Source organism: Podarcis muralis, chromosome 6 (assembly GCF_964188315.1).
Source record: "Podarcis muralis chromosome 6, rPodMur119.hap1.1, whole genome shotgun sequence".
Classification (NCBI taxonomy): domain Eukaryota; kingdom Metazoa; phylum Chordata; class Lepidosauria; order Squamata; family Lacertidae; genus Podarcis; species Podarcis muralis.
The window spans coordinates 74001238-74027508 of NC_135660.1; the positions used below are offsets into that span (position 1 = coordinate 74001238).

The 26271-nt window shown below is 43.1% G+C and overlaps 1 protein-coding gene across 16 annotated transcripts in view; it reads left to right on the plus strand.

Moving 5' to 3' along the window:
• The window catches only part of ANK3 (ankyrin 3), a 398459-nt gene that overhangs the window by 219768 nt on the left and 152420 nt on the right, over nucleotides 1–26271 (plus strand). Inside the window, exon 1 of one of the 16 annotated variants that reach the window (XM_077930554.1) lies at nucleotides 15670–15900. The exons of 13 other annotated variants lie outside the window; for them this stretch is intronic. In XM_077930554.1, the coding sequence (XP_077786680.1) occupies nucleotides 15865–15900 (36 nt within the window). In that variant the 5' untranslated portion in view covers nucleotides 15670–15864. Of the gene's footprint in view, nucleotides 1–15669; nucleotides 15901–16131; nucleotides 16219–25813; nucleotides 26028–26271 lie in introns of those variants that run through there. 2 more of the 16 variants (XM_077930552.1, XM_077930555.1) reach the window with 2 other exon arrangements.

Here is a 26271-nt window from a genome sequence, read left to right on the forward strand (position 1 = left end):
CGATGGCCCTTGTGGTCTCTTCCAACTCTATGATTCTATGATTCTATGAATTCCACAAAGTTGATAGTGCACTGAGATCTAGACTCAGTTGACAATGGTTTAGGTGCCTAGCAATCTGAATGGAAACATACAAGATAATATATAACTAACTATGAAGCACACTGGCTGTCTTCCCCATTGGTTTCACTCGTGTGTGTGTGTGTGTGTGTGTGTGTGTGTGTGTGTGTGCTGTCGTTGTTATGGTGATGAATTTCCATGTCTCAGTTGAAAAATACATTATCCATTTCAGCAGCAAAATAACAAAGCTAAAGCAGTTGAGAGAGCATTAGACTGAAAATCTATTTTGACCCTAAGATTTTTGCATGCTGTGCTCCTGAATTTAGAGGAGTGGCCATAGAGCCAATGCTTTCCACACTGACGTACTGGGTGCAATCCTTGGCATCTCCAGGTAGGACTGGGAAATACCCTATTTGAAAAGATGGAGAGCTATTGTTCAGTGTAAACTGCACAGAGCTAGATAGACCTGGTATGTTCTGAAGTCTGCCCAGCAGGCTCTCCCCATGCTAATGGGGTATCTGTCCCATCCCCACCAACATTCCAGGCCATGCTTCCAATCCTCATGGCAACCATCAGTTCCTGAGCCCTAACCCCAGTTCTCTTGAATGCTCTTAACTATATGTCTATATTCTCCATGTGTCTATATGCTCCGTTCATTCACATGCAACAGCCTGTTGATTTAAAAGCCAAGGTGGTGACTGACCTTTTGATTAAAGATGCACTCCATAGTGTTCATGCACAGCAGTGCTGCCATCAGGGTGGGACTTATGGGTAGATGTCCAGGGCTCCATTCAGCAGAATGAGGAATAGGGCCCCCCAATGCAGCAGAGCTGGCTTACTGCGTTTTGAAGTAAGTGAAGTACAGTAATACATCTAAAGGCTGGGGTTGGGGAAAGACCGTTAAGTGTTGAGTTTAAAGTGACCTAAATGCATCACTGCTCCTATGCATGCACGATGCATCTACTCTCCTTTTGATGATATAACTTGTAGGAAGCATATGAAATCAGAGGTCAAAATTAGGAGCAGATTTACTAAGGACAATGCAGCTTTTTACTCTGTAAATAGGAGTATTTGAAGCATTGGTGGTCAACAAAAGAGGTTTAAAGACTGTCTCAAGGCAAATTTTTAAAAAATGTAGTGTTGGGAAACACTTGCTTGCGAGCGCTCCAATTGGAGAACAACTTTTACTAAAGGTGTCATGGGCTTTGAAGACACTCGAACTCAGGACGCAAGGGAGAAACATGCTAAGAGGAAGGCACACTTGGCAAATCCACACCGTGATCAACTCCCACCCAGAAACCAATGTCCCCATTGTGGAAGGACGTGTGGATCCAGAATTGGCCTCCACCGTCACTTACGGACTCACTGTTAAAACCATGTTTATGGAAGACAATCTTACTCAGCCATGAGTGATCGCCAAAGAAGAAGAAGATTTGAAGCTGAAGATTTCAGGCTGCTGTGCTGGTTGAAGGAGGCTGGGCTAGCCCTGGTGCAGCAGATTAATCTATAGGGGTTTCCTCCAGGACTGGGCTGGCATCAGAGATTTCCATGACCCACAATCCAACAGGGGGCCTACTGTCAAACTCCAGGGTCTCCCGACCACTGCTTCCTGTTAACTCACCCTCTCCAGGGGAGCAATAAATGCTTCATACCTTGTTCTCTCTCTTTCCAAGAGAGGTGGTACCACTTGGACACACACACAGAGAGGCAAATGAATGGGAACAGCAACAATGGCAGGGTGAAGGGGGCCCCCACTGACAGCATCTTGTCTAAGCACTCCCACTCACCACAAATAAAAATATGCAACTGGCAGTGGTTTCCTCATTGTGTGTGGAGGATGTAGAAGCTTCAAATGATGTGATGGCTTTAGTTTTCTGGCCATAGTTCTGTTTCAGAGTTTGCATGCATTAAAATCCCAGGTTTAACACCAACCCCTCCTGTTAAAAGCATGTGAGGTGGCATTAGTGGAAGAGACTTCAGAAAGTGTAAGAATTTGGCTTCTACACCACCTGTTCTCACCTGTTACCCAGGTGAGGAAACACCTTTCAAATAAAACATGGATCCAGTAGAATTGCAGCAAGCACCACCAGTTAGGGACCTGGTTTATTAACTGTTGCAATAGGACATCCTTGCCAACCAGTTGCTCAGCAGCTCCAGTTAGAAAAGACTGCCCAGAATGAAGCTTATATAGTAACACCAAACAAAGAGTCATAAAACATCAAACATTCTTCTACATACATCAGTAAAGGTTACAGTAGGTCAAGGGATATAAAGAGACATGACCCCACATAGGTATCAACTTCCTTGGGGTGTTCCAAAACATGCTGTCTCGGCTTACAACTCACCGGACAGTTGTGGGCTGCTGACATTCCTTTCACATATCCGTCCCTGGAACCTCTCAAGGAGATGCCGATGCTAACTCACAACAGACATAAGAAAACATCCTGCCATTTGTGCCATTTTCAGGGTCAGATAGGAGAGATGGAGTGCATCATAGGAGAGAGGCATAGAAGTCACAAAATGTAGGCACTCATGAATCATTCATGGATGCATTCTAGCCAAAGGTTAAATGCAATTAATACTGAAACTTTTTATAATTAAAAAACTATACCCTGGGTCTCTAATTCTTACATCAAAGGGCTACTTCCTGTTAGAGCATATGCCACTGGACTAGACATATCTTCCCCAACCTGGTGACTCCAGATGTTTTAGACTATAACTCCATTCAGCTCCAGGCCGCACAACTACTAGGAGAAAACTGAACTAGATGGACCAGTGGTCTGATCTGTATAGGACAGCTTCATCTAAAAAAACAACAACCCCTGTATTTGTGTTACCTGAAAAGGCCCTGCGTCAGAAGAAGGCCGAATCAGAACTTGTTTTAATCATATCACAAAAGTTATGAACAAGGACTTCATGTTATTTAGCATTGGGTGACCAATATATTCTAATAAATGAAAACTGGAAAGGACTTAGGCTTGCTCACATCCATTATCCTAGTAGACTCATCCTTTTTCTGTGCTTTATCCATTCTTTCGCAGTTCAGTGACTTTTTTATATATACAATTGCTGCTGATGCTTTTTTGAAGCATAGAGCCACATGATGGGCTAAATAAAACACAACCACAAAAGAAGCAGATTCCCCCCCACAATATCATTGTTAACAAAAAAATGCAAAACAACAGCACATTTATATGGTTATTAGTTAATGTTCTTCTGCAATGCTATGAAGCTAGTGAGATCAGAGTACCAAAACAATGGTGTGTGTTTTTTAATCCACTTTATTTTTAAATGCTTTATTTCTAGACTTTTCTTTCTTTTCAAAAACCTCCTTTACTCTGGGCACAATCCAACGGGTACCATGAGCCTGAAAGACTGAAAAGTGCACTCTCCTTTTTGACTTTTGGGGGTGTTGTTGGCAAGGACTACTGGTTCAAAATGCAAATGGGGGTGACGGGGAGGGAGAGGGGGAGAGAAGATAATCATGATTAATCAAAATCTCATCTGCTAACATGCTTTTAATATTTGGATGTTGTAAATAAATAGGCTTTTGGTTATCACTGTAGCTCACTAGGACTCAAGGCCAACCCTATCATTGGGCAAAGTGAAGCCACTGCCTCAGGCAGCAGATTCTGGGGGTGGCAGCAGAAGAGGAAGTGGCAGAAAGCTGTTGGAGGACATAGCTCTGTGTTCCAGTTCTAGTCTGCTGCTCCCAAGAGCAGATTACAAACCCACCACCAGTCCTGAAGTCAGTTCAACTACCAGTCTCATAAACTTCTGGACATGGAATGAGAGGGGAGCACCATCTTGCCCTTCCATTTAGGCAGGGGGCGGGGGATGACTTGGGTTGGCCCTGCTAGGGCTCTTTGCAGTTTACCACCCTTCCCTGAACATACACCGAATAACATAACAGTGGGTATTTTGTGAGTAAATAGACGATGATTTAAATAGCTTATCACAAGAATCGGAATTTCAGTAGAATCTCAGGTTAGCAGCATCTATCACTATAGCTGTTTGGTTGTTGTTCAGCAGAGCTACGAATGGCTTGTTTTAAGCTTCATGTTTTATCTGTGCTTGTACATACACTAGTGGTTTTCTACAGTGCTGATCACTCCACTCACCAACCCCCCTCCCCACTTTAACATACACCCCTTACCATCACTAACCCCACTTTTCACCTTCCCAAACTTATTTTTGAATCCACTTCACTTCTATTCTGCAGCTGCACTTTGCATCCTTGTTTTTGCATTTGCTCCCATGCCGATGTTTCCCCTCCTCCTCCTTTTGTGTAAGCCCCTTGCACACAGACAGCCCTGTGGGTAACCTCCTTCATCTTCCCCCTCCCACACATTTCAACTGCTAAGCATCCTTTTCTTCGTCTGCCCAGTTATGAAGACACCAGCCCCTCCTGTTCTGCAGCCCCTTTTGTACCCCCACTTTTATCTTCATCCCCATTTCCATCCCTTCTTCTCGCTTCTTCTTTTTCACACACACCCTTTTTGCAACAAACCCCCCTCCCCACCTGTAAATTGCAGAAACAATACCACCTAAAGATTCTGTTCAGAAGCCTCTGCTTTTGTAGCTGGTGTCAGTCCGATCCCTCCCAGGCCAGGCGAGAAAAGGCCTCTGGGGAAGGGAGCAGGTCTTCTAGGACTCACAGCCAAGAATGGACAAGGAGTTACAAGGCAATGGAAAATATCGGGGAAGTGCTCAGCTTCTATGTAGGGGCCAGTCTTCAATATATGACAGGTCTGGATGTTGCAGCCTGGCTGTAGACTCCATGGGTAAAATGCATACTCTTTGGGTGCCTTTTGGCATAAGCCAACTCCAAGGCCCACGAACGTTGGCCAAAATGAAAAGGGGGAAAGTCTGGTGAATGATTGCAACTGGCACACATCAAGAACTAGATGAGAAGCATTAAATCTCCAGGTCCTCCCCGTGCTCACACAGACGTTGCCAACATGGCACAGCTGCACACCACAAGAGCAGGTGAAAACTAAAATGTGACGAAGTGGCTGATTCCTCATGCATAATACATCCCTCCCAGAGGCATTTGTGCACCTGCTCTTCATTTGGCTTCTTGTTGCTAACATTTTAAAAGCTTATTGAGGCAGGTACCAGAAAGCGGATGGTCCCAGGGCTTGCTCACACCGTTTGTTGCATTGTACCTTTGCGAAACCTGGAGGCGTACCTCATCATTTTTCTTTTTACTTTTCGTTTTTGAATTTATTTATCTTTTGAAGATTACATTTTAATATTGCATTAATATAATACATATTCAGCAGTACATATTCAGCAGGGCAAACTGCATAATGAACTTACGGAATAAGATAAAGTGTATAATAATACAGAACAAAAATGGGCCGTCGTTTTCATGATGGACTGTGCCTGTGAAATGAAAATCATTATTTAAGACAGTGAAGGGAAACCTGTGGCCCTCCAGATATTATTGGACTACAGCTCCCATCACCCCCATGTGGTGGCTGTGCTCATCCAAGGTTGATGGAATTTGGAGCCCTTTAACAACAGGTGAGACACTAGTTACCTACCCCTGATTTAAAATGTTGGTAAATTGCAAACCTAGCCTGTTTTTTTGTGTTGTTGTTTTTTTAAGCGGGCCACATAATAACAAAAAATATCATTTCAAAACAAGTTGGGGGCTGCAGATGTGTGTGTCTTGCTGTGCACTTGCACTGAAAGTTAAGAATGCTTAATCAACAATATAGAAATGCAACTTTCACCCTTAACAGGACTGTTGCAGTCCTTGAATATCTCTGGTCATATTGCACAGCACATGCTTAGCTGTGCACCAGCCCCTGTTAAAAATTATAAAGGCAAGCCTATTTTTCTTGTTCCTCTTTCAGATGTGCATGCTGGCCATTTGTACCATCTCAAACACATAGACCTAATAAATGCAGTTTCAGATCACTGATGTGCATTGTACATGAAATTGCTTATTTGTGCAGAAGCTTGTGTGACAAGATGCTTCCCTGCCACCCCTTCCATATGTTACTGCCACTCATAGCCCTCATTTCTGTATGGGATGGCATTGAATACACTCATGTGTGATCATGCCACTCGCTTGTGAGCATGCACACACACACACACACACACACACACACACACACACACACATATATGGAACAGAAAATGGCAGATATTAGCAGTAACCCTTTGTACATTTGCACATGCAACTGTATTTAACTATATTCAAAGAAGCCGAGTTTGGGCATGTCCACTGGGATTTTTCTTCTTCTTTGAACAGCAAACCCCCTGTTCAAACTGCTTTTGAACTACCCTTCAGTTTCAAAAGTGGTTTGCCATTTGGCATTGCAATTTGGGAAATGCAAACGCAAAGCCCTTTGGGGCATGTGGAATTATCTTCTTGGTACCTGAGACCTAGTACAGCAATTTCTTTTTAAGATTCTCTGTATTGAATCTCTCACATGTTTTACCATTATTTTTACCACACTCTGTTCCTATTAAGAATGGTAAACCATGGTGCGTTGACACATATAGAAACTAGGATTTGTATTTCAGTAAATATTGTTTTCATTTACCATTTTGTTTTTAATTGAACATTATGGTTGTTTTGTCTTGCTGTTTGTTTGGCATGCATTCCCAGGAGACCTAGAATGACAAGGTTTGCCAACTCAGATTTACACCATCTGAGCAGGATAAACATTCAACAGCTATAAGCATCACTCTCATTATCCCCCCCCCTTTTTTTTTTTTGTGCAACTGTTGTGACCCTAGTCCAAAGTACATATGACATTAAATGTACCTTTGCATCCAAGGGACAGGTTGTTGTTTTTTAATGGCAATTGCATCCACAATTATGCCAATCATGCAAATAAAATGGAGGCTGCAGGGGGCAGAAGAGAGAGACCCAGGTGCGCCGTCTTGAGCCTTCTTGGAAGAAAGACAGGATATGCATGTAGAAAATAAAAATAAATAACATAAGCTGATGGGAAGCAGAGAAAAGGGCTCCTGAAAGGGTTTTCCTGCCCAGCATGTCAATTGACACCTGCCAGAATTCCCTCTCCTGTACAATTGTAAAGGGCAGCAGTGGAGGAAGCCACTTGGGTGCCTGGGGCGGCATGCCCAGTAGCGGGGCAAGAGGCGGGGCACACTGTGGGGCCTCCAGAATCTGCCTGCCTCCTCCCACTCAGCCGCCCTACAGCTGAGGGGGGATGCAGCAGGCAGACAGTTTGGGCAGTGTGGAGCTTGCGCCCGCCCAAGCCACTGTTTCTCTCCCAGGAGAGGCGTGTGGCTCGGGCGCGCTGCAGGCCCCGCCCGGCATTTTGTCACCCCCCCTCAGTGGTGACACCCAGGGTGGTCCGCACCTGGCACAGCCCCCTTCCTCCGCCCCTGGTAAAGGGATAGGAACCCTCCCCTCCTCTGCATCTCCTCACCTTCCTAATGATGAATCATACATTTCAGCTGTTGTGGGGAGGACATGAAATCACACGAGTAAGGTCACTCGGTGGCCTATGAGCTTTTTCCTGGCAAGCAGTCCAAGATCACTTTTACTTTATTTAAGCTTGTACAAATACCCCACCCCCACACTCTGAAACCCCCTGCCTTTTGTGCTCTCTGGAACTCGGAGCTACTTCATACAAGGCTAGGCATCCTGCAGCGTAATTTGTCACAGCCTGCTGCAGGAATGCAGGCAAAAGTTCCGACCTTGCTCCCTGCCTCTGGCAGTAGCTCTCTATCTTTTTCTCCCTCTCTTTGCTCCCACTCAGCCCAGAGAAGGTAGGAGAAGGGGGTGCAATGAGCTCTGTTCCTTCCCCTAATTTCTCTCCCCCTTTCTTAGCTGCTCATTTAGCTTGAGGGAGGTTTGCTTTCCCAGATGTGTGGGTGATGCTGCAGAAGCTCGTGTGGTACACAGAAGGGAACGCTGCAGCGAGTAATAGCTCTTCAGGGTGTGCCTTTGTTTGTACTGAGCCATCAGCCATTGCAGTAGGGGCCGAGGAGGAGGAGGAGGCTGTTTTACTTGTGTGCTGCTGGCAAAACGTGGGCCTTGGCTGGAATGCAAGTCACCCAGCTGTCCTCTGCTCCTGGCAGGATGTCAGAAACACTAGCCATTGATGTGTGCCGCCTGCTTTTATGCTGGTTCAAGAAACCACTAGATGGCCCCCAGACTGTGCTTGGTCTTTGCTATAGCACACCTATTGTTCTGTTCATCCAGCAGGCTTTCTGGGAGGTGGGGGGGATGCTTTGGTTATAGAGGTGGGGATAGAGCTGAGAAGGACTGTTGGTGCAGGGCTTCCCCCTGCAGCCCTGTGGCAGGATCTCCTCTTGGCAACTGATTCCCACACTCCTCTTAGGAACTTCTAGCTGCTACTCTGGCAGAGCCCCAGTTGCTCCACCCACTGAAGTTAAAGAGCCACATGGTGGTTGCTTGGTTTGCTTGGGAGAAGGTAGCCTTAAATAAGGGTATATAAATATAATAAATAAAGGGTTTCCTTGGGACCCCAGGATATTCTGGAGCTAGATTGCAATCCTTGGGAAACTGTGTTGAAATCCTGGGGTGCCCCCAACTGTGATTCGCAAACTTCTAATAGATCCTCCAAGTGTCTCTATTTTCCAGGGACTGTCCTGGATTTACAGACGTAGCCCCTGGTTTCTGATTTGGTCCTGGAATGTCCCGCTTTTCCTTAGGATGTCCCAATTTTCATCAGAGAATTGTTGGCTGGTAAGGAGTCATGTGACCCCCAAGCCAAGGAGATAAGTAACTATACAACCTTTAGAAGACATCTGAAGGCAGCCTGTATAGGCAAGCCAGTCAGATGCTTGTGGTATTATTATTATGGAATAGGCCGTCCCTATTTTCATCAGAGAAATGTTGGACGGTATGCTCTTAGGCTCCTCCAAGTTGTCCATGAGACCTTAACGAACATAGTGAGCATAGGGGGAACGCAGAATGGCTGAAGATTTCTGTGGCAGACAGATTCCACCATAGCTGAGTGATTTTCAGAGCTCCAGGGTTCTCAGTCAGAGGTGTAGTGCTGCAATGAAAAATGATGAAGTTGATAATGCATGGGCACTAGCAATGATTTTAATTTTTCTCGCTGAGAGTTAGCATTATGTGACATTATAGTTTTCATAATATCCAGTTGCTTCCTTGGACTGCATCAGACAGGCACACAGGCGGTGGCCTTTATTGTTGAGCCACCAGAATGTCAAGGATATTCCTGTGGAGGCAGGATAAATTTAGGGCTTTTTTGGTATACTGTTGCTTCTGTGGGGATACTTTGAGGTAGATGGTAATTATTATTAATTCTGTATCTTCTGGCTAAAGGTCTCAGGTACTCAGAGGGATTAATGAATATCCTTACTCTTTTGTCTGTCCGTCTTTCTCTCTTTCTTTTAACATGAGCAAGGACATGCTTGGTGCTGCCCTAAACTATTTCTCTTCCTTTCCTCCCTCATCTCCTTAACCCTACAGGAAATACAGTATTTATCTGACAATAGTCTGTCTAATTCATTTGGCTTCAGCATTCCTCCCTCCTAATTGGCTTTTTCAGGAATTATGGTATCAGATCACTTTTCCAAGATGCTGATCCTGTGAATCTCAGCCAGTGATCCTGGTTATGTAAGAGATTTTCTCAGCTTGCAGTTTTCTTACCACAACATCTCCTGACATCTTCGAAGAGTAGAGGCCTTCAGTAAGCTGAAAATCTGTTTCCTTCTGACCTCTCTTCTCTCTATCCTCCCTCCCACCAGCCTTGTGTGTGTATATATGTGCCTATCAATTCAGAATGGCATTTCATGCAGCTAACAAAGTGGACTCTGATCCCTACAATAACTTATGCCCTAATAAGTTTCTTACGTGCCACACAAGTTTGTTGTTTCTTATTATTTTGGTGTCTCCTGCATTCTAGGTTGCCTGCTGATCTGAAGGAACTTTGAGCTTCTCCACCTATAAGCATTATTCAACTGTTAATCCACTTTTCACCATTCAGAATAGACTGGAGTAGCCCATTCTCCCACATATATTTAAATATGCATATGAAGGGCACTTTTGGTTTTTCTCATTCATACCAGTAGGTGCTCTCTTTTGTGTTTGTTCCCACATTATTCTGTTATGCTGAATAAGATAGCTGCGTTTGCACCTTGGGGTGGGTTCTTTTCCTCTCCCCTGCCCAGGAAGTGTGGAAAAACACAAAGTCAGTTAGTTTCAAACTGCCAGCTCACACTTTTCAGATTGCTGTGCAGTATCTGGTTTGCATGATATCTACCTATCCATCTATGTATCTATCATCATCTATATATAGCACAGGAGTGCACAGGAAATAGTTACATGCATTGAGAGGAAAGGATTGAAAGCATTGAGGAAGTAATGTGTGTGGAAAGGGAAGTAGTAGCAGAAAGTGGTGATTGATTCACCCGACTCCCAAACAATGAAAGAAAACATCTGTGAACCTGATAGGAGTGGTTCGGAGCCCAAATTCCCACAACTTACTTTTGCTTTATATCAGAAATGAGGTGGTTGGGTGTTGAATTGAGGATTATGATAGAGGGGTGAGCAGGCAAATCATGGATGGGAGCAGAGGTCTGCCACTGTTGGAAGGATCAGGGTTACTCACCATCACCAAATGCATTTCCAAACCAGGTAATTGTGCTGGACTTTGAGGCAGAAGTCCAGGGCCCCAAATGCATCAGGGTTCACATAGTACATGTTGAAATAAGCTATATATAAAAAAAATACAGATTACCATACAGTTCCAGCCCCACCTATAAGAACATGAGATCAAGAGTTTTCAACTACCTAACTGTACCACTAAAACTAGGTGTGAAATCAATGCTGAAAACTTGCACTGCTGCTTCTTAAAGGTAAAGGGACCCCTGACCGTTAGGTCCAGTCGTGACCAACTCTGGGGTTGCGGCGCTCACCTCGCTTTATTGGCCGAAGGAGCTGGCGTACAGCTTCCGGGTCATGTGGCCAGCATGACTAAGCCACTTCTGGCAAACCAGAGCAGCGCACGGAAATGCCGTTTACCTTCCTGCTGGAGTGGTACCTATTTATCTACTTGCACTTTTTGGTGTGCTTTCGAACTGCTAGGTTGGCAGGAGCAGGGACTGAGCGATGGGAGCTCACCCCGTCGCAGGGATTTGAACCACCGACCTTCCGATTGGCAAACCCTAGGCTCAGTGGTTTAGCCCACAGCGCCACCCACGTCCCGCTGCTTCTTACTAAGCTCTAAAAATCACTACGAACTAGCCCTTGAGGGAAAGCGTAGGATTGAAGTGGTTCAGGAGGAAGCTTGTCCAGATTCTCAGGCATGAATGAGCAAGCAAATGGTGCCAATACCAGAAAAAACTTGGCTAGCATGGAAGCAGCCGTGCACTGGGGGAAAGATGTTCCTCTGGTCACCTGGCCGTATGGTGGCTTTGGGCATCCTAATGAGTTATGCTGCAACTTGGCCCCCTTCCAGATGTCAGGTGTGTGAGCTCCACATGCATTGAGAACTCCCCTATTTCACAATGAGTTGCTAGACAGAGGCTGTTCAGTTGCTCATTTTAAGGCTTTGACTTGGACTGTGTTTTACTGTAAACTGCACTGGTATCTTCTCATGCCTTTTGAAATATGATATACAAATTGTTGGTAAAAGATGGTATAGAAAATTAGCAAGCAATAAATCCCCCGAGGTACCCCTTGATTTTATATTCGGGTAAATCCAATATGAACGCTTTCTGCCCATGTTGCTGCAAGCCTCTCAAGTAAGTCTTCTCGGTGTTTATTTCCCTTCCGTAATGGGTAATGTATGCAGCTTTCCTGATTACCTAGTTCATAAGCCTTGGAGCACTCTTTAATTCCCTCCTCAAGGGTTTGAAGAAATGCAGTCACAGGCACAAATGAGCTAGACTGTTTGAGTAATGGTTGCCATTTGAGTAATGATTCCCCGTTGTTATGACAAAATTGAGCACCATTTGAGATGTAGAGCTGATTGTGAGGTTTCTAATTATCTCATGACCTTATAGCTCTGCTTCTGCAGAGATCAAAAGAATCCAAGAATACAACTTGGAGGCAAAGTCATAATTAAGGATTGAGGGAGAGTTGGTGACAGCGCCAAAGCAATGGAATTGCAAACCCACGTGATCACATCTAGGATTGCTGATAGGCCCAATGCAAGCCTCCATACGTATATTTTATTTTTTAAAAAACCCACATGTGGCAGCTGCTTCACTATCATGTCCAACCACTATTTGTGAGTTGGTTTATGAGTACTTCCAAATTAGTTGGTGTCCACTTTCCTTCCTACTAGGAGAGCAATTCAAGGGAGCCCAGTTTTGAGGTAGAATTTGACTATCATAACCTTGAGGCCACCACCACTCCCCGTCCCCAATATGCACTGAAGGAAACCTTGATATTATTTTATAAAAAAAATGCATAGACATGGTGGGCCTTTTGTGATAGCAGCAGGTAAAACCTTCCCAAAATTTGTCAGGAAGAAGAACTGTCAAGCCTCACAGCTTCTCAGGAATTCCCAAAGTACTAAGATTTCACTGGGTCTGTATTTTAGATCGAAATTGTAGGTTTTGATATAAAAGAAGTTTCAGTCAATGCATTTTACCAAAATTCCAAAAGTCTGTCACATCAAATTGGATACCATTTTCCCTGTATCAATATGGTGATATAGCACAAGACCACTTACAGTTAACAGTGCTGCCTAATGACAACTTGGCATGCCTTTGACTTCGTAATATCTATTTTCCGAAAATGCATCGCATTGTTTCCAGCTGCTGTTGGCTGCCTTGTTTTTAAAACATACTGAGCAGCCACTGTTCATGTTGTGTCCCTGCTTTAAAGCAGCAACAGAAATGATGAGTCAACTGTATCATAGAGACCTTCTGAAACCATGGTCACAGCTTAGGGATGAAGGAGGATCTATATGGGGAATTAGCCTACTGCACGTAGGTAAAAGTTTGCATCCATTGCTCTGCCTGCATGTTTTTCTGGCCCTTTCCACCACTGGCACGAAGTTGCCCAGCAAGGAATGAACCCCACAGCCTGAAAAACGGGTCCCTAACCCCTTGACCAGTGTATTCTAAGAACATTTGCCATGGTCATCTTAAATCAGTCATAATAACCATGCAAATGTCATCAATGGAGGTGAAAAGTGTCATTAAAAAACCAAGAACAAAGTAAGAGCATTCGTGCCTTGAACGCATATCGCAGTGAGCAGCGCATCGCCCCATTTCATCACTTACAGTAGACACCTAGAAGTATAAGGTAAAGGTAAAGGGACCCCTGACCACTAGGTCCAGTCATGACCGACTCTGGGGTTGCAGCGCTCATCTCGCTTTATTGGCCGAGGGAGCCGGCGTACAGCTTCCGGGTCATGTGGCCAGCATGACTAAGCCTCTGCTGGCGAACCAAGAGCAGCGCACGGAAATGCCGTTTACCTTCCCACCAGAGCGGTACCTATTTATCTACTTGCACTTTGACGTGCTTTCAAACTGCTAGGTTGGCAGGAGCTGGGACCGAGCAACAGGAGCTCACTCCGTCGCGGGGATTTGAACCGCCAACCTTCTGATCGGCAAGTCCTAGGCTCTGTGGTTTAACCCACAGATGCTCCTTAAAAATGAGGGGAAGGTGGCTTCTCCCCGCTCTCTATTCCCTCTTCAAATGGCATCTCTGGAAACCACCAGCAGAACATTTCTTTCCCCACCCTCCTTTTATTGTCTGATTCCCTCTGTGCTCTAATTTATGTATGTACGCTGTCACATTTCACTCCATCCCGACCCAAAGAAATCATAAATTGTCCCAATTAATGCAAGGTTCAACATAACAGTGGGTGGAACAAGTCAGGTATAGTAAATAAGGAAGAAGAAGTACAATAGTAAATAAGGATGGAAAAGTAGTAGTACAGGCTTTTCTCTGCAGCTTCTCCCCCTGCTAGAATGAAAACGCTCCTGGGAATTATTATCGTAATCCCACCTCAACAGCTGCCAGAGACCATGAGTAAACTTTGGAGCAACTGACAGGGAGGACGAAGCTGTTTTTAAATGCCTTGGCCATGACAGAGGAAGAGGGCTTCCCTGTTAGCAGCTGCCTCCTACTATAATTTCTAATTACATCTCTCATACAATGACAGAGGAAGGCAAAAGGCACCTGAAGAATTTCCCCAAGAGGTCCTGGTCCATTAAATTTGGGGACATAGAGCACTGCTTTCTACTGAGTTAGACCACTGCTGTCTACACTGACTGGCAGCAGCTGTCCAGGGTTTCAGGTGGGGCAAATTCCCAGTTCTACCTGAAGATGCTGGGGATTGAGGCTAGGGCTGTCTGCATACTGGGTGTGCAGGTACGGTCCTTCCCCAAAGGAGAAACCTAGGTGTTAACCCAGCAGTTGGTAACAGCTGTGGGTTTTCTTTGCATGGCTCTCCAAAGCAGAAGTGCGACTGACTGCTTTAGGCTTGTTGGCATTTTGTGTACGCTTTGGTTTTGATAGACACTGAATCCTTTAGTTCGGCAGCTCCTACTCTGGAACTCCCTGCTCATTGACTTTAGACAGGCACACACCTTTGCTGTTCTGTTTTTGGCACCTGTTCACCTTGCCAACAAAGGTCCGTATAGTTAAAGCTATGGTTTTCCCAGTAGTGATGTATGGAAGTGAGAGCTGGACCATAAAGAAGGTTGATCGCCAAAGAACTGATGCTTTTGAATTATGGTGCTGGAAGAGACTCTTGAGAGTCCCATGGACTGCAAGAAGATCAAACCTATCCATTCTTAAGGAAATCAGCTCTGAGTGCTCACTGGAAGGACAGATCCTGAAGCTGAGGCTCCAATACTTGGCCACCTCATGAGAAGAGAAGACTCCCTGGAAAAGACCCTGATGTTGGGAAAGATGGAGGGCACAAGGAGAAGGGGACGAAAGAGGACGAGATGGTTGGATAGTGTTCTCAAAGCTACCAGCATGAGTTTGATCAAACTGCGGGAGGCAGTGGAAGACAGGAGTGCCTGGCGTGCTCTGGTCCATGGGGTCACGAAGAGTCGGACACGACTAAACAACAACAACAAATTGTTGTTGTTGTTGAAGCAAGGCTACCCAGAATGTAAAGTTGACATGCATTTTAATCTGCAATTTTAGTTTACAATGCATATTTTTAACACACATACACACATATAATAAGAGATGAACATATATATGAAATTGCTTAACCTTGACCTTTATTATCTTTGGGTGTGTTTGTTTGTAAATTGCATAGAGGTTTTATTTACAATTAAATAGCATGCAAAATATGTTAAATAAGAATAAATAAATAAGCAGCTGGTTAGCAGGTTGTTTGGTTGTTTGTTTAAGCATGCACATAAGAAAAAGAGCAGTCTTCTCTGGTGCTTGAAAAGGGTGAGTGGAAAATCCCTGATTTTGTTGCCCCTGAAAAACAGGCCAAACCAGTCTCCTTTTCAGAAGGAAGCAGCTGATAAGCAGAATCACAAATGCTTGTTTCAGGAAGGATTCCAACCTACCAACAGTGTTCTTCGAACCAGCTGATTTGGTGGCTATTTTTGGTATTCTACATATCACAGTTACACATTCAGGGAATGGCTGGAGATTACAACTGTGGCCCAGCAGCCAGGAATCCCAGGATAACTCTCCTTTGCTAGCCTTCCAATCCTCTTGCTTGTCTTTCTGCAGTTTAAAAATAGTTAAGGAAGTCTAACAAGTGACCAAGCTTAGTTGCTTTGTAAAAAAAAATCGGCACTTCCTGCTTGGTGGCTATTTTTAGCTGTAATGCAGTGTCCAAAGTGTTAACTAATTGAGTCATCATATTTCATATTTGGCCACAGAAAATGGCAGTGGAAGAGGGAGAATGCTTCCTGGACCAAGTAAGCCTTTGCGGATGCTGTAACAAGAGTGACTTTTGATTTATACGTACTCGTAAGCTAATAATGTGTGCTTTGCTTTGTTTTAGTTAGCAGGAGTAGAACTTTTAACGTTCAGGGCAGTTATCTATTTGCAGATAAATGTTCACATGTCTCTAGTGGCTTAATTCTGTTGACTGTGTTCGGTTTCATCTGTAAGCTGAATGATGCAAGATCGTTTCCCACTGTGATCGAAATGGTGTGTTCAGGATGCTGCATAAAGGGATTCTGGAAGAATTAAAAAATGGGCTGTTTTGTGTCAAGAGGCCTAGAATAGCTTGGGTGGATATTATTTTATAACGCTTTTCATTTTGTGGCATTTTACCAGGTAATTTCTAGCAAGGTCTTCATATATCAAACGGCCATACCTGGCTGAATTGAAGCATATGTTATTGGAAAGGGAGCTAAAAGTGCTGATGCTGCAGATACGAAATCAAATCAAAAATCCTGAAAACGTGCGGTGCAATTTATCCTATGACCTCAGAGGTGGTGCTTAGGTGGACAGGATTTCTCGTCGGAACATTAGTTCGCAAGATTAGGTCACAATCCTGTAAACCACATTAGGCAGTATTTGAGCAATTAATTGGGGAGGGATCGTGGAGGGATATAATGGATTTTCCTGTAGAACAGCAATAGTTGCTAAAATCAATCGCTCTAGTGAAGGTTGTTATTCCTCAGGTATTGCTGTTAAAAGGAGAATAAATTCCTCCTGAAGGTCAGCAGTATTTACATGATGAATTGTGGCGATGAAAATAATTTGGAAGGAATAATACAACCATATTGTCTTGCACAGCCTTGTTTAAATGCCAATGGGCTTGGATGGATAATCATGCATACATATGTGTGGGTGGGTATGTGTGGTTAGGTGGTTTTTTGTGCGTGTATATATCTTTGTATGTATATAATATGCACACACGCACATAAATGCATCAATACACAGACACACACTGCATTTAAGCTGGGGTGGGGGGACAGTATCAACTCAGATAAATCATGATATGTGATCTTATTGTATCTGAAATAATTTTTGTAAGCATATTTTCAAAAGCAGCTTTAGTTGCTGGATTACCCACAGATTAATTTACGGTGCAGAACAGCTGGCGACAATAACACAAGGGGCAGCAGAGCTTGTGAAAGTCAATGCAGAGTTCCCTGCATCAGTTGCACAAAGAGATACGGGCACCTCCCTGGGGGTGGAGTTTTCACAAACTGTTTCCTCCCCTGTCCTGATCTTTCAACTTCAGGCTGCTGTGTTTCAGGTTGTATTATAGCAACATACCCTCCAACACCTGACCAAAGAAAATAAGGATGTGTACGCATTAGTAATGCCTGTTAGTTCCCATGCTAAGGTTTTTCTCTGCCTGCTAGACATTTTTTTTTTTTTTTTTTTTTTATTGAGTTTCATTTAATGCATACACATAACACAGGTAAGTAAATATAGAGAAAGAGAGAGGAAAAAAGAAAAATTAAAAAAGAGAAAAAGGTAAGAAAAAAACAAAAAAACAAGGTAACATACAAATTGACTTCCATCCCTCTTGACTCTGGATTCCTAAATTTTTCCAAGATTTTGTCTTTACAGCTGTTGTTATTTAGTACCTTGACACATCGAAAGTTTTATAATAAACCAACTATATTTGGTACGTTTTCATAATTTCCTTCTATATATGTCATAAATTTAGCCCAATCATCCCTTAACTTTGTATTCTTTTGGTTTCTGATTTTCTGCGTCATATTTGCCAATTCAAAGAAGTCATATAGCTTATTTTGCCATTCCATCATCGTTGGGGTGCTCGTGCTTTTCCATTTTTGAGCAATTAGCAGTCTGGCCGCTGCTGTTGAGTACTGGAACAAAATTACATCTTCTTTCTTAATCTCCTCTCCTATGATGCCTAATAGAAAGGCCTCTGGTCTTTTTAAAAATGTGTATTTTAATATTTTTTTTAGCTCGTTGTATATAGTATCCCAGAATTTTTTAATATCCTCGCAGGCCCACCACATATGCATGAAATTTCCCTCCTTTACTTTACACCTCCAGCAGGCCCCGCTACCAATCTTGTATAACCTATTCAGTTTTTCTGGTGTTAGATACCATCTGTGAATCATCTTTTCTATGTTTTCCCTAATTGCGGCACACGCCGTAAATTTTATTCCCTTCTCCCACAGTTTTGACCACTGCTCATAGGCTATGTTATGTCCTAGATCTATCGCCCATTTAACCAAGACTTCTTTGATCTCCTCGTCTTTTGTGTCCCACTCCAATAAAATATTATACATTTTAGATAATAATTTAGTGTTACCTTCAATTATTTCAATCTGAAATTTCGATTTTTTTTCATTCATTCCAATTTTTTTGTCTTCCGCCCATATGGCATTGATTTGATGATACTGTAGCCAAACTGTCAGTTTTCCCTCCAGCTCCTCGTATGGTCTTAATTTCCACGTGTCTTCCGATCTTACCAGTAGGTCCTCATATGTTAAATTCTTTACTCCCGTATTTGTATTTTTAGTTGTTATAATATTAACAGGGGACAGCCACCAAGGGGTTCGCCATTCCAGTAATTTTTTATTCCTATTCCAGGCTTCATACAAGGGGCCTCTAATAATATGATTCGAAAATCCCCTATGCACTTTCCCTTTATTCTGCCATAGATAGGCATGCCAGCCGTATCTATTGTCTGCCCCTTCCAGGTCCAATAGGTCGCTATTTTCTAGAGTGATCCACTCTTTAACCCAGCATAAACATGCGGCTTCATGGTACAACTTTAGGTTTGGAACAGCGAAGCCCCCTCTTTCTTTTCGGTCCGTAAGAATTTTAAATCTGATCCTTGGTCTTTTCCCCTGCCAGATGAATCTGGAGAGAGTCCGTTGCCAATCTTTAAACAATTTAGTCCCCCTAATTATTGGGATATTTTGAAAAAGGAACAACATCTTAGGAAGTATGACCATCTTTATCGCCTCCATCCTGCCCAACCATGATAAACTGACTCTATTCCAAACATCGAAATCCCTTTTGATCTCTTTCCAAACTACCGAGTAGTTGTCTTCAATTAAGTTTATGTTTTTTGATGTAAGCCAGATTCCTAAATATTTTATTTTTTTTGCGATTTTTATTCCGAATTTCCTTTCTAGTTCTTCTTTTTCATCACTTTTCAGATTTTTTGTCAGCATTTTTGTCTTCAGTTTGTTTAGTTTAAAACCGGATAGCTTGCCATATTCCTCCATGATCTCTAATGCTTTGCCAATACTCTCTCGGGGTTCTTCCAGGGATAATATCAGGTCATCTGCGTAGGCCTTTAGTTTGAATTCCTTCAGACCTATTCTAATCCCTCGTATCTCAGACACGGTTCTAATTTTATTCGCCAATATTTCTAAAACCATAATAAATAGAAGCGGGGAGAGAGGGCAACCTTGTCTTGTTCCCTTTTCTATCTTAAATTGGTTTGTTAAATTATTATTTATTACCAATTTGGCCGATTGAGTTGAATATATAGCTTGTATTCCTTTCAGAAAGTCGCCCTCTATCCCCGCCTTCTCCAAACATTTTATCATAAACATCCATGATACGTTGTCGAACGCCTTTTCGGCGTCCACAAACATCAATACTGCCGGTACATTGTTATTAATCTCCAGGTACTCAATTAAATTTATAACGTGTCTAACATTATCCTTCAAAAACCTGTTCGGCAAAAAACCGGCCTGATCCTTATGGATTAAATCCATTAGATGTTTTTTCAACCTGTTTGCCATTATGTCCGCAAATATTTTATAGTCATTATTTAATAGAGATATTGGCCTATAATTTTTAATATTTAATTTGTCAGTGTCCGATTTTGGAATTAAAGTTATGAAAGCCTCCTGCCATGACTCCGGTATTTTTCCATCCTTTAAAATATCATTCATGACCTCACAGAGGGCTGGCGCAAGTTGGTTTCCTAGGACTTTGTAATATTTTGCTGATAGGCCATCCGGGCCTGGAGTCTTCCCCAATTTCATTCTTTTAATTGCATTCTGGATCTCCTCTATATTTATGGGTTTGTTTAGCTGTATTTTCTCTTCGGCCGTTAAAGTCCTCCCTTCACAGTTCTCTAAGTACTTTTCTATTAGGGTTGTGTCCTCCTCTCCTTTTTTATATAGCCCTTCATAGAACTCCAGAAAATTTTTTTGTATCTTTTTTGGATCTTCTACTATTTCTTCTTCTACTTTTATTTTGTTTATCACGCTTTGCTTTTGTCTTTTCCTCAGTTGCCACGCTAATAATTTTCCAATTTTGTTGGCTGATTCAAAATATCTTTGTCTCATTAACCTGATTTTCCATTCAATTTCTTGATTCACTAACGTCGAATATTGTGTCTGTAGTATTTTAATTACTTGTATACTTTGTGTGTCTTTTGGGTTCTCTGTCAGTTTTTTCTCTAGCTGCCTTATATGATTGAGGATCTCTTCTTTCTTTTGTTGCCTTAATTTCTTTTTGTAACTGTTCTGCTGAATGAAGAAGCCCCTCAGCACCGCCTTACTGGCGTCCCAGGTTATTTCTGGGCTCACTCCTGTGTTAAGATTCAGTTCAAAGTAGTCTTTTAAAGTGGCTTTTGCTTTTCCAATGACTTCCTCGTCCTCTAAAAGTTGTTCATTTAGTCTCCATCTAAAGCCTCCTTTTAAATCACTTTTTAATTCCAATGTTATTGAATTGTGGTCTGAGAGAGTTCTCGGGTGAATTTCACATTTCGTAGCTCTTAAGGAGAGTTCTCTCGACGTCCAAATTTGGTCTATTCTGCCCCAGCTCTTATGTACTTCTGAGAAGAAGGTAAACTGCTTTTCTATTGGATGTTTATATCTCCAGATGTCTATTAAGTCCATGTTTTCTTCCAAGTCTTGGAAAGACTTTGGCAGCTTTCCTTGGTTCTTTTTCCCCTTTTCTGTTTGTCTATCAATTTCTGGGATTGGCACTGCATTAAAATCTCCCAGCAGTATCGTCCTGTTATTTTCTAATTCCATTAAAACTTGTTCTAATTTTTTGAAAAACTCTGGCTTGTTTGAATTTGGGGCGTATATGTTTACCACATTTATTTTTTCTCCCTGGAAGCTGATTTGTACCCCCAATATCCTTCCTTCTTCATCCTTATAAATCAGTTTAGGTTCCCATTTTTCTTTAACATATGTTACTACTCCTTTTTTTTTCTCTGCCGTGGAGCTTATAAATTCCATTCCTAGCTTTCTATTTATTAATACACGATTATGCTTTTTGGCTACATGAGTCTCTTGTATACAGATTATGTCCAATTTTTTCTTTTTCAAAACATTTACAACTTTATTCCTTTTCGCTTTGTCATTCACGCCATTTACATTCCATGTTAGAATTTTTAGGTTCATTCTTGTTTACTTACTTATAAAACAGTAGTTTGCGGATTTAAGTTTCAGTTAGTTTAGATTCGAGTGGTTTTACTTTCTGTTTCTTCACCCTCCGCTCCCTCCGCTCCCTCCCCCCCCTCTCCCCCCGCGTCCCCCCCCAAACCCGCGCCATCTCCCCCGCCCCCACCCCCATCCCCGCCCCCCTGTACCTCTCCCGCCCCACCAAGTTCTCTCTCATATCTTCGTAGAAACTTCCTGATTTCCTGACTATCAGCAATTTTAAATCTTTTTTCTTTGTAAAAAAAGGAGATCCCTTCTGGGAACTCCCATCTATGTTGAATGCCATTCTTCCTTAGGATATTTACTAGCTGTTTGTAACCCTCTCTCTTGCGAAGGAGTCTGATTGGAATTTCTTTGAAAATAATGATTGGTCTTCCATCTATCACCAGTTTCTTCTGGTAACTTTCTCTTAAAATCTTATTTTTCAGCTCCGTCGATTTGAAGATTACCAGGCAGTCTCCTGAAATCTTTCTTACTCTGTTTTGTTTAGGTTTTACTTTTATTCTGAAGGCATTTTCTATTTCTTGTGTGACTTCTTCCTCCTTTAGATTTAGCCATCTTGCCAGTTCTCTTATCATTTTCCCTTTGACATCTTCGTTGACCTCCTCTCCTACCCCTCGGAATTTTAAATTTAGTTGTTTTTGTTTCATCTCCATCATTGCCAAATTGTCCAGAATTTGCTCCTGGCTCTTTCCTAATTCCTCAAAATTCTCTTTTATTTTCTCAGCTTCCTTTCTCTGATCTCTTATCTCTTTTTGTGTTTTTTTATTTGAGTCTTCTAGAGATTTGGTTCGAGTCGTTAAATCTTTTATCTTACTTGATAGTTCTCCCACCGCCCCTTCTATTTTCCTATCTATTGATTTCTGCATCTCTCCTAACTTTTCCTCCATGTGAATCTCATTCTGCTTAAACTCCTCTTTTATTTTCAACCAGAGTATATCTAAGTCTTTAATTTCTTCATGGCGAGACGTTTTCCTTTCTGCCGGAGTACCCACTGCTTTCTTCCCTTCCTTTCCTGCCATCTCCCCCTTCCTATATTTGCAAAACAAAATGCGTTTTTAAGACTCTCCCTTAGAGGGCGTACAATCTTATAGAAGCCACTTAATTATTCAGGCAATCCCGCCCACCACCGCCCCTTTGGCAGTTATGACAGTACTTCTTTGAAAGGAATGTTGTAAGGATGGGAAGATAAAAAAGGGGGGGTACACAGGAAACGAGGGAAATTTGAAGCGAGGGGGTAGGGTCCCAAAATAAGTGTCAGGGGGGAAACAAAGATGTTCGAATACCAGGTTCTATTATGTTGCTCCTCTTCTGAAAACTTCGGCCACTTATCTGGCCTAATCCGCTTTTATATATCAGAGGGCTTTGTCAGGAAAAAGGAGTCTGTTGTCATCCTGCTGGAGTCAGTAATAGTGATTGGGAAAAAGGGCTGGTGGGGCGCGGAAAGGGGGGGAAAGCGGGGAGGAGGGGGGAAGCGGAAAAAAAGGGGGGGAGGGCAAGGGACGTCACAGGGAGAGGGGGATTCCAGGGAGGGGGGAAAAAGGGGAAGGCGTGGGAACAAGCAAGCTCACTGAAGGTGAAATAGTAGTTCTGTCTCTTTATATTCCGGGATTAAGCCGCAGAGAATGTATAAAAAGAAAAAAAAAAACCGTTTTTGCGAGCGGTTTCTCGACTTTCTTTCTCTGCCTTCTTTCTCTTTGGGACGCGATTCTATGTTCTTCCAGCAGGGGACTAAAAGATCCCTCACTTGTAGATTAACAATGTCCCCACAATGTCCTCGCGTTGCTGCCGTTCTTATCCCACAGAGTCCCCCGGATCTCCAATATTCCAATTATATCCCTCCGAGCTTCCCCAAATTATATAAAGAATGTCCGATCCTACGGTTATGAGGATGGTGCCTCGTCTCGCTGTAGCAGGCGAAGTAAAGAAATAAAGAGAAAGGAGAATGGATGTAGATGCTAGCTGACTGCGGGGACGCAAACTTCTGCAGATATTCTCTCCCGTTGCTAGTCACTAGCGGGAGGCGGCAGATTCCAAAGGCTGGAAAGAGGAGGGGGTTTGTGGGGCTTTAGTTATTTCGAGCCCAGCCGTGTCCGGGAGGGAGGTGAGGTGCTTTCCCTTCTAGTTTTCTTTCTTCTCTCCCCTCCTATCTCCCAATCTAGTTAGAGCCTCCGTTCCGTCTCTTCCAATCCCCTCCTGTTCTTTTTGTAACTGCCCAAATGAAACAAAGTCTCTGAAACTTACTCTTTGTCCCGGTTTTATCTGTCGGTCATCCACTGCCTTGCAGTAACATTAGCAAGGACTTCACTTCTCTCTCGCTACAGCCGGTAAGTAACTAAGTCTCTTTGTTACAAACTTACGATTTAGTGTCCAGCGCCATCTTAAATCCAGAAATCAGGTCAGGCTCTTTAAACAAAATCCATTTGCATCCTTCGTTCCTCGGACCTTTTCATTCAGATTTTACCTCTTCCGTTGTCATACGATGTTAAGAACGTCAGATTTTTAGGGTTACAGAGATTTGTCGCTCAACTTCGGTGGGAGCTTGAGGCATAACTGCATGGGGTTCGCAGGCCTTACCGATGCGCGTCTCTCGATCCACTGCCTCCGGGTCTTCCTCCCCAAAAACGGAGAGAAAAAAACCTCCAGAAGCTTGCGGATCACTCCAACGCCGCTGGTTGCGCTTCTCTCAAGGGGGCCCCCCTTGAGATTAAAGTTGGGGTCGCAGTGCCTATGCGTAGCCCCTCAAAGTCCCCATGTAGTTCGGAGAAGTCTCTCCGCGCTCCCTTCCCGGTGGCGATCCAAACCGGAAGTCTCTGCCTGCTAGACATTGATTGTGCTCATTTCCTGGGCGCAATAGCCCGACTTCGCAAGCTGCAGCAGGGTGTGCTGAAGGCTGCAACCGTTTCCTAAGAATGTGTAACCAAGCGGTCAACCTTACAATAGGTCAGGTTGTACTTTTAATAGAACAGCTTTAATCCAAACCCACTCAGCAACATACACCAGCTAGAAAGGAGGTGGGGGGGTTTTTTGGGGGGGGGACAGAATGGAAGCAGTGTGGAGACGTGTGCCCTTCCATGTACATCCACAGAGTCAAGATGCACCCCGCCCCATCCAGATTTTTAACTTTCAGGAAGACCTGAGAAAGAGGGTACATCTTTCGCACATGCACTTGCTAATACAACCCTTTGAGTGTTATCCCAGAAGGCAAAATAGGGGCCATGAGACACCAGGAAGAGACAGAAACTGGAACTGTTCCTAGAGGCAATTGGAATACAGCGGTACCTTGGGTTACAGACGCTTCAGGTTACAGACACTTCAGGTTACAGACTCCACTAACCCAGAAATAGTACCTCGGGTTAAGAACTTTGCTTCTGGATGAGAACAGAAATCGCACAGTGGCAGCAGGAGGCCCCATTAGCTAAAGTGGTGTCTCAGGTTAAGAACAGTTTCAGGTTAAGAACGGACCTCCGGAACAAATTAAGTTCGTAACCTGAGGTACCACTGTATATGTAACTATTGGTGCAGGGCTCCTGGAGGGCAAGCCAGAACACTGAAAGGACTGTTGTCCATGATCGAAACCCAGTTTGCAACAATCAGGCTTAGCTGAAGTTCAGAGCTACAGTTGCAACGTCCCAAGTCTTTTCTAGCCAGTTGTGGCTGGTGCCAGCTGCGTTCTTGAATATATTGTTCATTGGGTCCCCGTTGCTTGGAATGCATTGTGGCGAAATTGTTGCATTCACTAGCTTATGTAGCTTTTAAAAAGGGTACACGGGCCCATGCAGTTTAGGTCTGTTGATACTGGCTGTTAGCCAGGAGAGCCAAGTGGCATCTCCATTCTTAAGAGGCAGTATGGTTCTTGGTGTTGGATGCTGAGAATAAGCAGCAGGAGGTGACCTTAACCTTTATGCCCTTCTAGTGAACTTGCAGAGGCACTTGGCAGACTTTTGTTGGAAACAGAATGCTTGGCTGATCCAGCAAGGAGAGAAATAATTTCTTGAATCCATGCACTGTCAAGAAGGCAGAGGGAATATTTGTTTTAAAGGCTGAAGCAAAGAACATATTTTGAATTTAAAAACATAGGGCTAAAATACAGAGTGGTGCTGTTTCAGCATTGATTATGTTCGCTATATTTAAGTTTAGGCTGTTGGTTTTCAAGCATACTTCTTAAAAGTATACTTGAAAATATAAAAGTATACTTTTCTTAATACATTAACCCAGTGTACTTCATAAAAGTATACTTTTATTAAGGCATTAACTCAGTTTTCTCAGTAGCTGTGCAGAACATGAGCCATGCACAAGAAATGTGAAAAAGGTTTGTGTGCATATTTTGACCCCAAAAGAAAAGCTTTCATGGGATAGATCATGTTGCATACTCAGAAAGTCTCAGTTGCCGGCATATCTCTCTTTTAAAGCCTGTGTTGTAGATTGTTTGTGCAGCCAAACTACACTTGGTGGAATGTGTACAGATGAACTAGGTTGAAGCTGAAATTGTTCTGCCCTAAAGCAGAGGCTTTGGAAGTGTGCTGACCCACTGCACACTGTTCATGGGCATTAATGCAATTGTGGTGTTTTGTTAGAGGCTGAGCAGGAGCTAGATGGGCTGTCAGTGCGTGTAGAGATGGCTTGAACAGAGGACGCAAATATGCGATGTGAATTACACTATGGCTGGGAGCAATTCCGAAAGGGTATAGTAATTGCTTGCTTCTCTAATACTGATGTTGCTCATTAGACGGACTGTTTCTTGATTTGTTATAAAGCTAAAACTTTCAGAAGGCGTGGAACAGAAACAGCATCTAATCCACAGACTTTGCTGAACTGCTGTGTGGGTCATTCAGAGACAGCGTTGTTCAAAAGCATTAACATGATGTAGGCTGGTCTTTGTGTATTTGTAAGGGGATTTGTTAGGAAATGGCTTACTGTAGGGGTAGG